Below are 12,983 nucleotides of genomic sequence, written 5' to 3'. Positions count from 1 at the left end.
GTGTTAGTATTTGGGTTACAGCTGTCAGGCTGAGCCACCTGTTTTGGCAGTATTTGCAGCCAGAAGTAAATCATAGATCAGTCCAACTGCTGATTAAAAAATCCCATTGCCTCCCTGATGTGGCTAACCAGACATCAAGCAAGGATTGTGCTACTTGACACAGTCCTAACATCAGCCCTTAAGAAGGAAAAGGATCACCTTCTAATAGCCCTTAATGCAGATCCTCTTACAAGTATGAACAATAAAAAATGGAAGATGAAAACTACGTCTTTCATGCACTGAAAAACCACATAACCTTGAGAGAAAGAATAAAGTAATTCTCATAAGATTTTTTAAAAAGCATTTCTTTGTATTTTTGTCATTATTAAATATTTGTCATTATTAAATTTGGATAAACACTGCAAAAAAAAAAATTGGAGTGAAATTCAACTAAAATATTCAGTATTAAACATGGTTGCATTTTAAATATATCCTCCCCTCTGACTTCAGCTAATAAAATAGTATTATGCATCTAAAATGCTATTTAAATATGAATGTCAGGAAATACTAAAGTACATGAAACATTAACATTTTAGAATATGTATTTATTGGTTAACACAATTGCCTTTCATTTGTGCAGGCTGACATCTGGCATATTTATTTCAGCACAATTTTCACTGACTCCCTTAGAAGTTTACCTAAATAAGGATAACAGGGGGTTTTTACCTTTTACCCTTCAGTAACTTAATGTTGCGTTCAAAAATACTCTGTGTTCCCTATAGAAAAATCAGGGCCAACAAATGCAGCTATTCTGACTCTGGTAAATCTCTGATTCTAAGGAACTACCAAAACTTTTTCTGAGCAAAGACTTAGAATAGAACACCCTGAACTTCAGGCATTCCCTGTTTGTATCACTCTAATGGAGCTGCCTAAATAACGGTGTTCTGCAAATGAAACTAAGGTTATTTTTAGAGGTGTACATAGAGCTTGCTTCAGTAACTGGTAAAAACTAAGCCTACAGGAGTATAAAAGCAAAAAAGAAAAAAAAAAAAGGAATCCTGGAGTGAAAATATTTACTAAGAACAACAAATAATTTTGACATGCCAGTTCAATTATACCTTTAAAGCACATATCATTTTTGGTTTATTATATTTGAAAAGAGTTACTGTACCTTCTGCTGTTATCTCGGCCATGATGACGGTAAGAGGTACTCTGTTTAAAAGGTCAAGATCTACTGTGGCAGCTTAGATAGTACTTCTGGGTTGCTGACTCTCGCAGGAGTTGCAGAATGAGAAGGAGGGAGGTCCTCTGCTTTTCCTAATTGTGTTCCTTCTTCTTTTATGCACCCTGAAATGCCTATTTCCTCTGCAGACTTGGTCTCCTAGAACAATCCAAGGCCTTCCAGAGGCAACACTTAAAGCTCAGTCTAAAGTATCAGCTTCTAATAAAAATAGCCATGCGTCAGAGTGAACCTTCAGCACGTTTTTCTAATATCCTCGGAACCATGCACATCACAAATAAAATGTAAAAATTCACAGCTCTAAACAGGACAGGAATGCATAGAGAGGAAATAAAAATCAAAAGAACTGGGAAAGTACTGTTCAATGCTCCTACAGCCTTGCTAGCATTATTGCAGTTCTTTGGGGTGTATGTCAGGAAACATGAAATATAGAGTTCAAAGTAACCTTATCCATCCTAGTACAACTTTATTCTTAGCACACTCAGTGCTTAGCACATTCTTCCTGGCCTTATATGGCTTAGGGAGGGTCCTATGAAGCTCACAACTGACTAAGGGGGAGGGTAAATTTAGGTGATTTTCTCCACTTCAACTCTTATTGCAGTTCAGAACCAATTAAGACACCAATTTAAACCAATAAAATTGGCTTGGATTATTTTTTTTGGTCCTTTTCTGATTTGCTGCAATTATCACTTATACCTGTTAAGTTCATCTAAGTATTAGAGAACACTGCTAAAAATTTTAATAATAATATTTTATATAGACTAGATACATGAAGGCAATATGCAAAATATTAACTAGACCAGATTTGTTTTTCTGGGTCTCATTCATGGAAATATTTAAGTAGCTCAAACATTCTAGGATTTTTAAAAAGATTTTATAAAACTGAAAACAAGTAGATTCTTAAAAACATTTAGAGAAAGTAAAATATTAACAATTAAAATAAGCATAATTATTTTAAAACCTGAGCAATCTTTTACTGCTTGCAATTTCACAGCTGTAGAATTATATATGTGGTCAACAGCTTGAAAATGAAATTAGCAGAAAAGTGCCCTCAAGCCAGCATACCTTTACGGAAATGTCATCGTCACATGAAACCAGAAACCATCTTAAACAGCTCTTGCTAGTGAACCTATAGTCACCTTGTCTCTGCTACACTTCTCATCTTTCCCCCAGGAGATATAGGCACCTGGCTCTGTGGCAAAGTGTGGGGAAAGGAATCTATTTATCCAATGCACAAGATGGAGAAGCAAAGGTTCATTGAACAGCAAAATAACACCAGGTTTTTCCTCTTCCCTCTGCTCTTAACACACTTCATACCTGCCACCTGTCTGAAGATGGAAGCTTTATCTAGCCAAAGCTTGCAATCAGTGCTTGAGCCCCCTTCTTCTTTAGGTCTACTGACCAGATGTTTTGCACTGACAAGTTTTGATTACTTGATGCTAAGTACTCTGTGTTTTTCTGATCATCCCTCTAACCCTCTGTTTGCTCCTTTAGCTCGTTCTTCAGCAGATCCTCCTCACTAAGACTGATAAAGAGATTTTATGTGAAACCTTATTTTTTCAAAATGCTCTTTCATGAGTACCAGAACGGTCTGAGGACTCACATTCACATATCAACAAAACAGCTGCCCCTTAAAGGTCAGTGGTTAGAAAAGGATGATATTAAAGCAAATCCCTTGTTCTTCTTAGTTATATCTCCTCTGCTGAAGCAATTCCATTTTATATGAACAGTAAAATATTTGGGGTCACCTATGTTTTGACAGCTTTACTACTTGCTTGAGATGTGAGATAGATCATCTGAAGCACAGAGCTAATCAATTCTGAGAAGTCAGATTTGTATTTCTATTAAAATTGAATAAACTAGTAAAGTCTTCATTATGGAATGTGGGGGAAAGATAAATGGGGAAAAATTAATGTCTGAGTCTTTTGTTGTTTTATGTAGCAAGATCCCAAGATTGTGGACTATATCCAGACATAGGTGTTTGTATAACTATATGATTGCCTGTCCCTTACCATTTTACATTTCAGCTCCTATCACCTGCCCTCCTTCCTCCATGCCTTACTCCCTCGTTACTATTTATGCTTACCCTCAGTCATAGGCTGTTATTCTGAAATCAAAATACAAGGGCAGGAGAAGTGAGAGAATCCAATTTGAAACCAATTTTCCACAACGTCAGCCCAGTGGCCAAAAAGAGAAGTGGTTGGTACCCTCTGCATCCCTTGTATGCACAAAATATTCATTCTGGGAAGAAGGCTAAAGATTACATGTGCACCAATATCTTACATATATAAATGTGGCTTTAAGCAACTGTATTGGAAGTTACACAGTTGCTTGCTTTAAGGAGGAAAAAGTCAAGGGATCTGTGTGTCATATTTACTATAGATAATAACCTTTGTGGAAATACACAGTACTAAAAATAAACAAGTTATATGTATGTGCATATATGTTCAACCTGAAAATAAAACATTGCTAACTGGAAATTATAAAGAATGTCACATTTATTCTTTAGAAGTCTAAGCAACCAAAAATCTGAAAATTTTTTAGGGCAAGTTTGAAGTTTTTTTTCAAAACCTAAACTTTAGCTCCTGATTTGATTTAAGAGTTTCTCTTAAACTAATCTGTGAAACTCACAGTATGCAGAAACGGCAAAATTTATACAAATCTTCATGCAATAAAGTAAACATATTTTCCTGACCTAGTTTATATGTTGAAAAATTCATTTTAGTGGAAACCTTTTCTGTTAACCTGACCAGAATTATTCTTTTGTAAGATGTCCTTTATCTCTCCTTGCTCCTCAAACAACATGGAGACTGAAAAATCTAAAACTACTTTGGTTCTTGTGATATCTAAACCTGACACAAAGAGGTTTCCCATAATTTCTTCTGATTATGATTTGGGCACAATGAGAAAACGCTCCTGCCTCAAGTTAGCAATAGATGTTCTGCTCGTACTCACAGGGTAAATGAACTGTCCTGAGATCAGTTCTCACATTCAGTGGTGGAAAGGGAGGGAGGGAAGTGTAGAAACAGCTACACCCTCACACCAGATTCCTCAGATACACACGTCTGTGTTAGATAAAATAAAATGACAGTTCCCTTTTCTCTGTAGTTGCCTGGATAGGGAAAAAAATAACAAAACTAGGAAGAGGGGAGAAGGATATACTATATGCTGCTACTAATGTCTGTATGTAACCATGTGCCCTGATGTCAGATAATGCATATTTACTTAGGGCTCTAACTGATGGAACAAAGTAAACCAATTATTTGAGCAATTTTTTTTAGGAAAATGACAGAGGTTGACTATTTGTCAGATTCTAATGCAAACTCCTGCTTATTAGTGAAAAGTTTGGTTGTTCATATAATCAAAGTAGGAATATACAAATACATTTTAAGCTCATTTTTGGGTTGTCTTGATGATATTATCAGAAGGGAATTAGGAGAGACAACAGTTCACATGAAATTATGAGGTAAAGAGAGGAGAGACTTTGATACTGATATAAGAAAATATTGGAGGAATTGAGTATAACAGTCATTCAACAAGAAAATGCAGGAAAATATTTGAGTTGTCAGCTAACATGTTACTGATGAATTCTCAGAGTTTAGTCCTACTGAGAATCAAACTATTAATATGAAAAGAGATCTGTATCCCATTGCACGCTGAGCAGCACAGCTGGGTCAAAGAAAGGAAACTTTAACTCTGATACACTCAGTGATATCCCAGGATCAGATGGGGTAAGTTTTTATCAGAAACACCCAGCAGTTGACTGATAAGAACTAAATATAGGCTGAAAGTATAATGCCAAGGAGAGGGTAAATGCTACTGAATCTAATGAGTAACAAAGACATAAGCAGAAGCAAATATAGGATTAGAGTGATGTCTGCCAACTGAGCTTTGATGTTCATATGAAGCTTGTTTCCTCTGAAACAGACTTTTCCTTTTTATGCTTTATTTTTGTTTAGGAATACTGTTACTTCTAGATGAGATTTTCATTCAGCCCCACTGGTAATACCGCATTTTCCAGTATGGATAGGAGCACACATTCTGGTGTCTTTGAAGTCTTGATCAGTCAAAGATATAGCTGTGACTTTCTATGGACCACTAGAGAACTCTCAAGTAATTTTTATCATGTGTGATTGATGTTTCATAACAAATGTTTGCAAGATTTTTGGAATCAATATGACAAAAATACAAACATATTCTGGATATTCTGAAGCACACACAAAATACAAAACAAAGCAAGACCTTGGTATCACATCTAATCTAGGTTAAATTTTGGCATATATATGTTGGTCTCAAAAATCAATTTGCACCATTTTTCAGAGAATTGCATACATAGAACCTTTAAACAAGTTTTTATTTAATATGTAGGAGACAATAGGTTGAAGATCCTTTAATGTGAACTACTGATGGACAGATAAGGAGCTCTGTCACTGGAGACTGACTGATCTGAATGCAAGTCAGCCTCTGCTCAGGGACAGCTGACAAGAACACTGGAGTCACATCACCTTGGCACTCTGAGCTCATTAAAGGACACTTCCAAAGCTATATGGTAGAAACACAGCAGGTACAAAAGAAAATATCTGTGATACTGACTATTCTGCTGACATATGGATGATATCCCCATTAGCCATTGCACTGCAAAACTGCTGAAGTAGCTTCAGTCAAGGTGTGTGAATAATGAACATTTTCTAACATCCAAAAAGGACAACTGATTATAAAACTACTTCCAGGAAGCAAGAATATTCTACTTAGTCTTCTTGCAAGCTGCCCAAGTAGGCAGTCTATGGCAGGAAATCAGACTAAAGCAGCCCCCTAGCTTAGAAGAGTTGGGCGTTTTCAGTGTACTCTGCTTTAACTATAAAAATTATATTACTATATAATAAAAATTATATTATATTACTATATGACTTATATAACTTATATTACTATAAGCTAGGTTCAGGGAGGGCATTTATTGCAGCATGTCAAGGTAGACTGCATTTGGGTGACCTTTAGCTGCTCCGTGTAACATGCTTTTCCTTTGATTACTCTATTCTTAATGAGTATTGTTTCATTAGCACCTGTGGCTTTACTTTCACATCTAGAAAATCACACAGAAGCTGTTTCACAGAAAAGTTCTATGACACTGAGAAATATCTGGAGCTGACCCTTTTTAAGAAACAATTGAAAAAAGGACACTATTATAGTCTTTTTCTTCAGGACAATCTCTATCCAAACTTGACCATGGACAGAACATAAAAAGTTGCCAAATTATTATTGGAGATGGGGATTGGCTCTGACACAACATGAATTACTGCTGTCAAGTACTGATTGAGAACTGTTCAAATATACCAAAGTATTTGGTCTTGGGTCAAAGAAAAGCAAGGGGACTTCAGTTCCCATGACTTTCCTTGAGAACAGGAATTTTCTGAAAAAAAATCACTGACTTTCAAAAAAAAATTATTTGAAACCAAGTTTTTATGTTGAAAGAACTAGACTCAGAAATATATCACACAGAAATACCTAGACAAAGAGTAAAATTGCTCCTGAACTTCAAATTTCAAACCCAGCTCCAAATTCCCAGTAATACATTTTAAATTTGTTTTCACATCTTATACTTATGAAATGTTTCAGTAGAAATCTGCATTTAGTGTTTTTTTTCCAGATATGACCATAGTCACGCATGTTGCCAAAAATAGACGGAGAGAAAGAAAATTTTGAATAAAAGTCTGATGTGACAAGACAAAGGCAGATAAATGTTTTCATGCCAAGTCTTGAGGAAAAAGACATGGAGTAAAACTAAGTATCAAATATCTTCAGTAATTTTGGGAAGCTTTAAACTATCTGCTCAGGCTGACCTTCACAACCAAGGGGAAATCTCATCTTCCTTTCCATTTAATAGTGTATTCTTCTGCTTGATATGGTACATTATGTACATTATGATCTTAGACACTCAGGCTAGACTGGACCTCCCCTAGTCACATTGCTAAAATATTTGCTTTCTAAATAAACCCAGTCAAAGTGTCAGGAGGTCTATCTGGATTTTGGCACTTTTGTACTTTTCTGAGAGCTGACACTCAGTATCTATGCACAGTGAATTAGAAGCTGTTTTAAAGCACTTATTTTTCCCTGGACATTACTGTGTGCAATACAGCTGCAGGTCTAAGAGTGGTTTTGCCAAGAGTTTGTGTATCCCGTGTTTTGTGTTTGTTTGGGTTTTTTGTATGTCAGGTTTTTCTGCTATTCCCAGGTCCCTGTTTGCCCAGAGACATCAGAACCTGCTTGAGTTATGCATTTCAACAGATAGGATAGATATCAGTTCCTGGCAGTGGATAAATAATTTTCTAACGAAATAAAAATCATGCAGATGAAATAACTCTATGTGCCACAGTCATCCATCCGGCAGTACAGGAACATATGATGCAAAATGCTGAAGAAGAAATTGAATCTGTTTTTTGTCATCAATATACAGAGAGACAGAGAACAAATGAGAAAAATATAAAGCAGACAAAGTATTTCAGCAATTACTATCTCTAAGAAAAAAATTACATTAAAGAAACCAGATTTATAAAAAAGTTTGTTTCGACAACAGCCATAATTTTTCTTTCTAATTCCGCTTTCTTTCTCCTACATTCTCATCACAGTCTTGAAGAGATCAAAGCTGGAATTGCAGATGAAGAACCCACTTTATTATTATTACTATTATTATTATTATTATCATCATCACTATTTAAAAAGAAAATCTAATCTGGGAGCTTTTTCATTAGGCAATTTAGCTTCTTTACAGAGTAGAAGTGGAAGACATGAATTAGTAAATTCAACCTTGTCAGTGCTGACAGCTGTAACTGCACTGAAAAAAGTATGTCTAAAAATTAAAAGATCTTTTAAAAGGAAAAATAATTTTGAGCATTGATGTCTTTACAACTCATCAGAGCACATATATATTAATTTTCCTTCAATAATACACCACCATTTGTCATTGTCAATCAATTTATATTCCTGCCCAAGCTCCAACACATGTCCATAGTCAACTTCCTAAGGCAAACCGAAAAGAATAGTTATCTGCAAAGCATTTACTGAAAAGAATTGCTAGGTCTTTCTTTCTCCTCTCCAGTCACCCTGAAAGAGCAAAACACAAATGGACCAAATGTGGAGGACTATAATTATCATTAAAGGACTGTTACACCATTTCTCTTTCCAAATTCCCAGTTTAAATGAAAAAAAAATTATTACCCCAGAGGCACAAAGTAGAAGATCCTCAGCTGCGTTCCCAGAAGTCAGAAGGCAAGGCAAGGGCACTGGGGACTTTTGGAAGGTCCCGGCTGCATTCCCAGGGCCTGAGGGAAGCGTGCAGCGCTGGTGCAGCGGCACCAAGCGCGGCTGCCAAGGAGCTGTTGGCAGCTGCTCCCTGCGGGTGAAGCGGCCGCGCAGCCAGGGCAGCGCGTCCAGCCCTTGTGCAATCCAGACTGGGACACAAATGTTTTATGGAAGATCTGGCTCCAGTATAAGGGCTTGTGCTTGAGATCATTTTGTGGGTCTTGGAAGTAATTATAACAATACTTGTGGTGTTTTATATTCATAGGCAGTCTGTGGAGTGGAATTTGTCTAAAATCCTGTTTTATATGCCTTTTACCTTAAAGATTTTTCTCTCTGGTCACCTCTGCTTCTTCTGCTTTCCTCAGCTACCTGGGAAGTTCAGGGTTTTGCACAAATTCATGTCAGGAAAAAGGTTTTGTGAAGAAAATGTAGCTTGCATATTTGGATTCTGCTTCACCTAATAAATGTTACCTTATGATTAACAAGGAAAAACCACATTTCTTGTTACAGTGGTACAGACAATTGAGAAAGGGGTTTTAGTTTTGCTGGTTTGTGGTTTTGTGCATTTTTTTCCTTAAGAGAGGGAAAGTAGTTAGGCTTGTAGTCAATCTTTGAGGAAAGCAGATATAACAATACTTCTATTTTCCACATTTTCAGAGTAAAAACATAAAATGTTGTTTGTTCTACAAAAAGGAACCAGAGCATGACAGGTGAATGGGGCAAAACTTTGGTTTAGTTGCAGAAATAACAAAGGCCACACAACATCAGATACACAAACACAGGACTGAAAGTACAATCCACCAGCATATGCATTTTGAACAATCAACCAGAACATACACTTTTCACACATCACCACATTGGAGCTACTGTTCAAAATCATGTTTGTGACCCATAAACTGCAAAGAGGTGCCTCTGACAGAAATGTGGGTGTTAGCCCAACAATACTGGGAAGGTTATGCAGAGTCAGAAAACTGCAAGTAGTGAGTTTTTAATGCCACAAGCAGAGTTATGGTCCCAGTTCCCCTATGTTATCTGAGTTGACAAACCTGCTCTGTAAATAATGCCATCCCACTTCCTTTACAGCAATTGTCAAATGAGTCCTTCTTACCCCCATTCTCCCCACCAGTAAATTTTGGTTTTAGTTAAAAGAACCCCAACTTTTCATTTGTCACAATAGTGCCCTTACAGCAACAGGCAAACACTTCTGGCAGAATAAATCCTAATGGTCTTTTTAAACCACTCTGAGCAATATTTCCAGGTTTCCACTCCATACTAACACCAGTGGACTGGGACAGAAATTTACTCTTGCTCTTTTCCTCCTGAAAGATTGACATCAGTGCATAACAGAAAGAGAAAAAAAAAATCTTTTACATTGTCTGATTATGCAATGTCTATCAACCCTTTTATTGGAGTCAAAAACTGTGGAGTATCAAGCACTTAAAGCTGAAGTAAATTCATGTCTTGGACAGTCTGGGTGTTTTTTGAGGGGTTAATTTAAACACACCTGTCACTCTTAAGAGCAAGGCAGTTATATTATATTAATATTCTGCTGAATTATTTAAAAGATATGACTAATGCTTTGTGTACCATAAGACTGTTATCTGCAAAAATAGCATCTGTGTCAGTCATTGCTGAGCAGTTAGGATTTCGTCACCAGAATTTATCAGTGTTTCTGAGTCCTTAGTGGGAAGGATTCTACCAGGTTACCAGTTCTCCTTCACCTTCAGGTGTAAAACCCAACCTACAGGCTCTTCCACATTGCCTGCTTTAGTCAGGGATGAATAAGAGTAAAATTTGGAGTCTCCTTCCCAGGCAAAATCTTATAAGCTTTCTGACAAACTAAAGACTGGAGTAGATATGTTAGTCTGGTGTAATATAATCATTCTCTCAAGAAGGTAGAAAATGATCCCACAGATTGTTTTTTCCTGAGTTCTGGGAAAGAGCAATATTATCTGATGCAATAGCTCAGGGGACTGAACTGAACACAATCTACTAACAAAAAAGACTTCTCACAGTCCTGTGTCAGTGATATTGTGTCTTCATATGTATAAAGCTTTCTTCAGCTGCCCACCAGAAATGAATCATCACTAAGAAGAAAAAAGAGCATGCACAACATTTAATTTATGGTACAACATACCTTACACCCTTTCTCCTCTGTGATAGGAAAAATGTTTGGCTGTGCAAGTTATTTCTGATAATTATCTGGAAGAAGCTTTCTGTTAGTTGCTGATCATGCATTGCAGTAGTGGCTCAGTCACCAAAGAACCTCTTTCTCACTCAACTTGATCAATTAAAGACAAATTTTCAGAGTTTTCAAAGATCTCCGCTAAAGCAAGTGATAACTGTGGGAATTTTCAAAACCAAAATGTTGATTATGTACTTTATTGTTTGTGTATTTGCATTGTATATGCAATCAATAATTGTAAACATAAGTATTTAATTTAAAATATGCATATGCCATGATTATACTGAAGGATAATCTTATTGAGTTATTGAAAGTTTTGTAGTCACTTGATCAGTTGTCCTTCATCAAATGCACAACATAGCTGGGAATTTGAGTCACGTTATGGAAAGAATGTATGAATGAATGAATGAATGAATGAATGAATGTATGAATGAATGGTAGCCAGACATTCCTTTATTATTTTCTATTCTCAATGTAAGAGAGTATATAATATCAGTTATATTTCTTTACAAACCTTTATTTATTTATTTATAAAATAATGTCATACACTCCACAGAACTGAAACCTTATTTCCATAACTGAGAGAAGTAAGATATTGTCTCTCAGATTTTATTTTAATTTTGTAAACTTTACTAGTATGCTTTGTTCTTCTTTGGAATACTACAGATTCACTGTACAAAATCCAGTAGTTTGTGATTTGACTGTTTTCTAGTAGTCTCACACAGCGGTAGTCACAGGTTATGTAAATCCCAGGACAAAATACTGGAAAATTCTGGGACTCAAAGCTTTCCATCAGTGGTCCAGATGTAAAGCTACAGAGCCCCAGCTTGAACAGTAGCAGTGTTATGGTACTTGTGTCTAAACATGCTTGAAAGCAAGGGTCCACTGCTATAGCACCAGCTGAGGGAGGCACGGGTAAGTGGTTACCTTAGATTGTGCTACCCTTCACCAGAAGAAGTATTAGACATAAGCATGCCTTTGGGACACTAAAAAAAATATAGGAAATCAAATAATTTACAAACTAAATGTTCTGATCCAGGTGAATACTGATGCCCTGGTCATGAGAACTATTTTCTGACAAATTTTCAGACTGGGCAGCAAGTTATGTCCACAACTCTAAAGAAGGTTAAGAGCTTCACTTGAATGTGTCTCTCTTAGTTGCTACAATTTTTGCATTTCTATTTGCATTATTTCAATTGTGCCACAGGCAAATAAATTGAAACATTAAGATATGAAATCTAAATTATTATTTAACAAATTTGTGCAAGAATTTAGATCCCAGTGTAACAATTTTACACCTGTGATTGCCTCCTGTGCCTGTTGCTCAACATCAAAATAGTATAGGGAGTATTCATCTGTCACTATTAAAAAAGAATAAATCAGAACTATTAAAATGTACACTCAGCATGAGAATTTTAAATACTTTGACACATTTTTGTAAAAAAAACCCCACATTTAGATGCTATTTTACAAATAATTAACATTATTAATTCACCACTAAAAGATTATTTGCATAATTTTTAGGATTTATAATTAACAGAGTGATTTATATGAACATTTTAGTCTTGAAAGGATTTGAAAAGGATCTCCTTTCAAATCAAGCTTCTATTTTTACAGTCACAACCAATAGGGCAAAATTAAATACATACACCTTGCTCTTTATACTGCTCATACTTATGTTACACAGAGAGTAGCGGTGTATTTTGAGGCTGTTTAGAAGGAACTACTGGTGCTGAAATACTGTGCCTCAGCCTTCTGACAGGCACACAATGTAGTGTCATTGAGATGAAGGAATTCCAGTGGCAATTGAAATTTTACTCGCTGTTACAGAAGATAATGGCTTCTCACACCTTATGACTTCAGAGACAATTCCCAGCATTTAGTACCTGCTAAATTCAGAATAAAAGTATCAAACTTTGCTGCATGAACAAGTACATTTAGAAAGTGTGAATGCCAAAATTCAAAATCAAAAGAACATTATATGCAAAATTTTAGTTTTGTTTCATGTTTGATCATAAATTATTGCCTAAATTTTTGCTCATTAGCTTTCTGTTGTTACTTTAACTCAGTAATTAACCACCTCTGAAAAAGACCCACCCTCTAAAACAATACAGAAATTATCCTTTTAATTGTACTAATAAAGACTATGATAGTTGAGTTTAAATACTACCAAACTCTTCCCAGAAAAGTATTAATGAAATTATATCAGTCAGTAAATATAGTCAACAAAATAGCTATCATGATTTCTCTTGGAATAATTACATGGGTAATTTAACAGTTCAT

The 12,983-nt window shown here is 35.9% G+C and overlaps 1 protein-coding gene across 15 annotated transcripts in view; it reads right to left on the bottom strand.

Moving 5' to 3' along the window:
* TRDN (triadin) overlaps nucleotides 1-8,560 on the bottom strand; it is a 227,942-nt gene extending 219,382 nt beyond the window's left edge. For 9 of the 15 annotated variants that reach the window (XM_077782237.1, XM_077782242.1, XM_077782241.1 and 6 more), the window contains exon 1: nucleotides 1,151-1,643. In XM_077782237.1, coding sequence (XP_077638363.1) covers nucleotides 1,151-1,172 — 22 coding nt within the window. In that variant the 5' untranslated portion in view covers nucleotides 1,173-1,643. Of the gene's footprint in view, nucleotides 1-1,150; nucleotides 1,646-8,431 lie in introns of those variants that run through there. The other 6 variants (XM_077782243.1, XM_077782247.1, XM_077782240.1 and 3 more) reach the window with 6 other exon arrangements.
* Between the last annotated feature and the right edge of the window lie 4,423 nt (nucleotides 8,561-12,983).

Source organism: Lonchura striata, chromosome 3, assembly GCF_046129695.1.
Source record: "Lonchura striata isolate bLonStr1 chromosome 3, bLonStr1.mat, whole genome shotgun sequence".
Classification (NCBI taxonomy): domain Eukaryota; kingdom Metazoa; phylum Chordata; class Aves; order Passeriformes; family Estrildidae; genus Lonchura; species Lonchura striata.
Note: the sequence above shows the minus strand (reverse complement) of the source record. Positions and strands in the feature narration are given on the sequence as shown.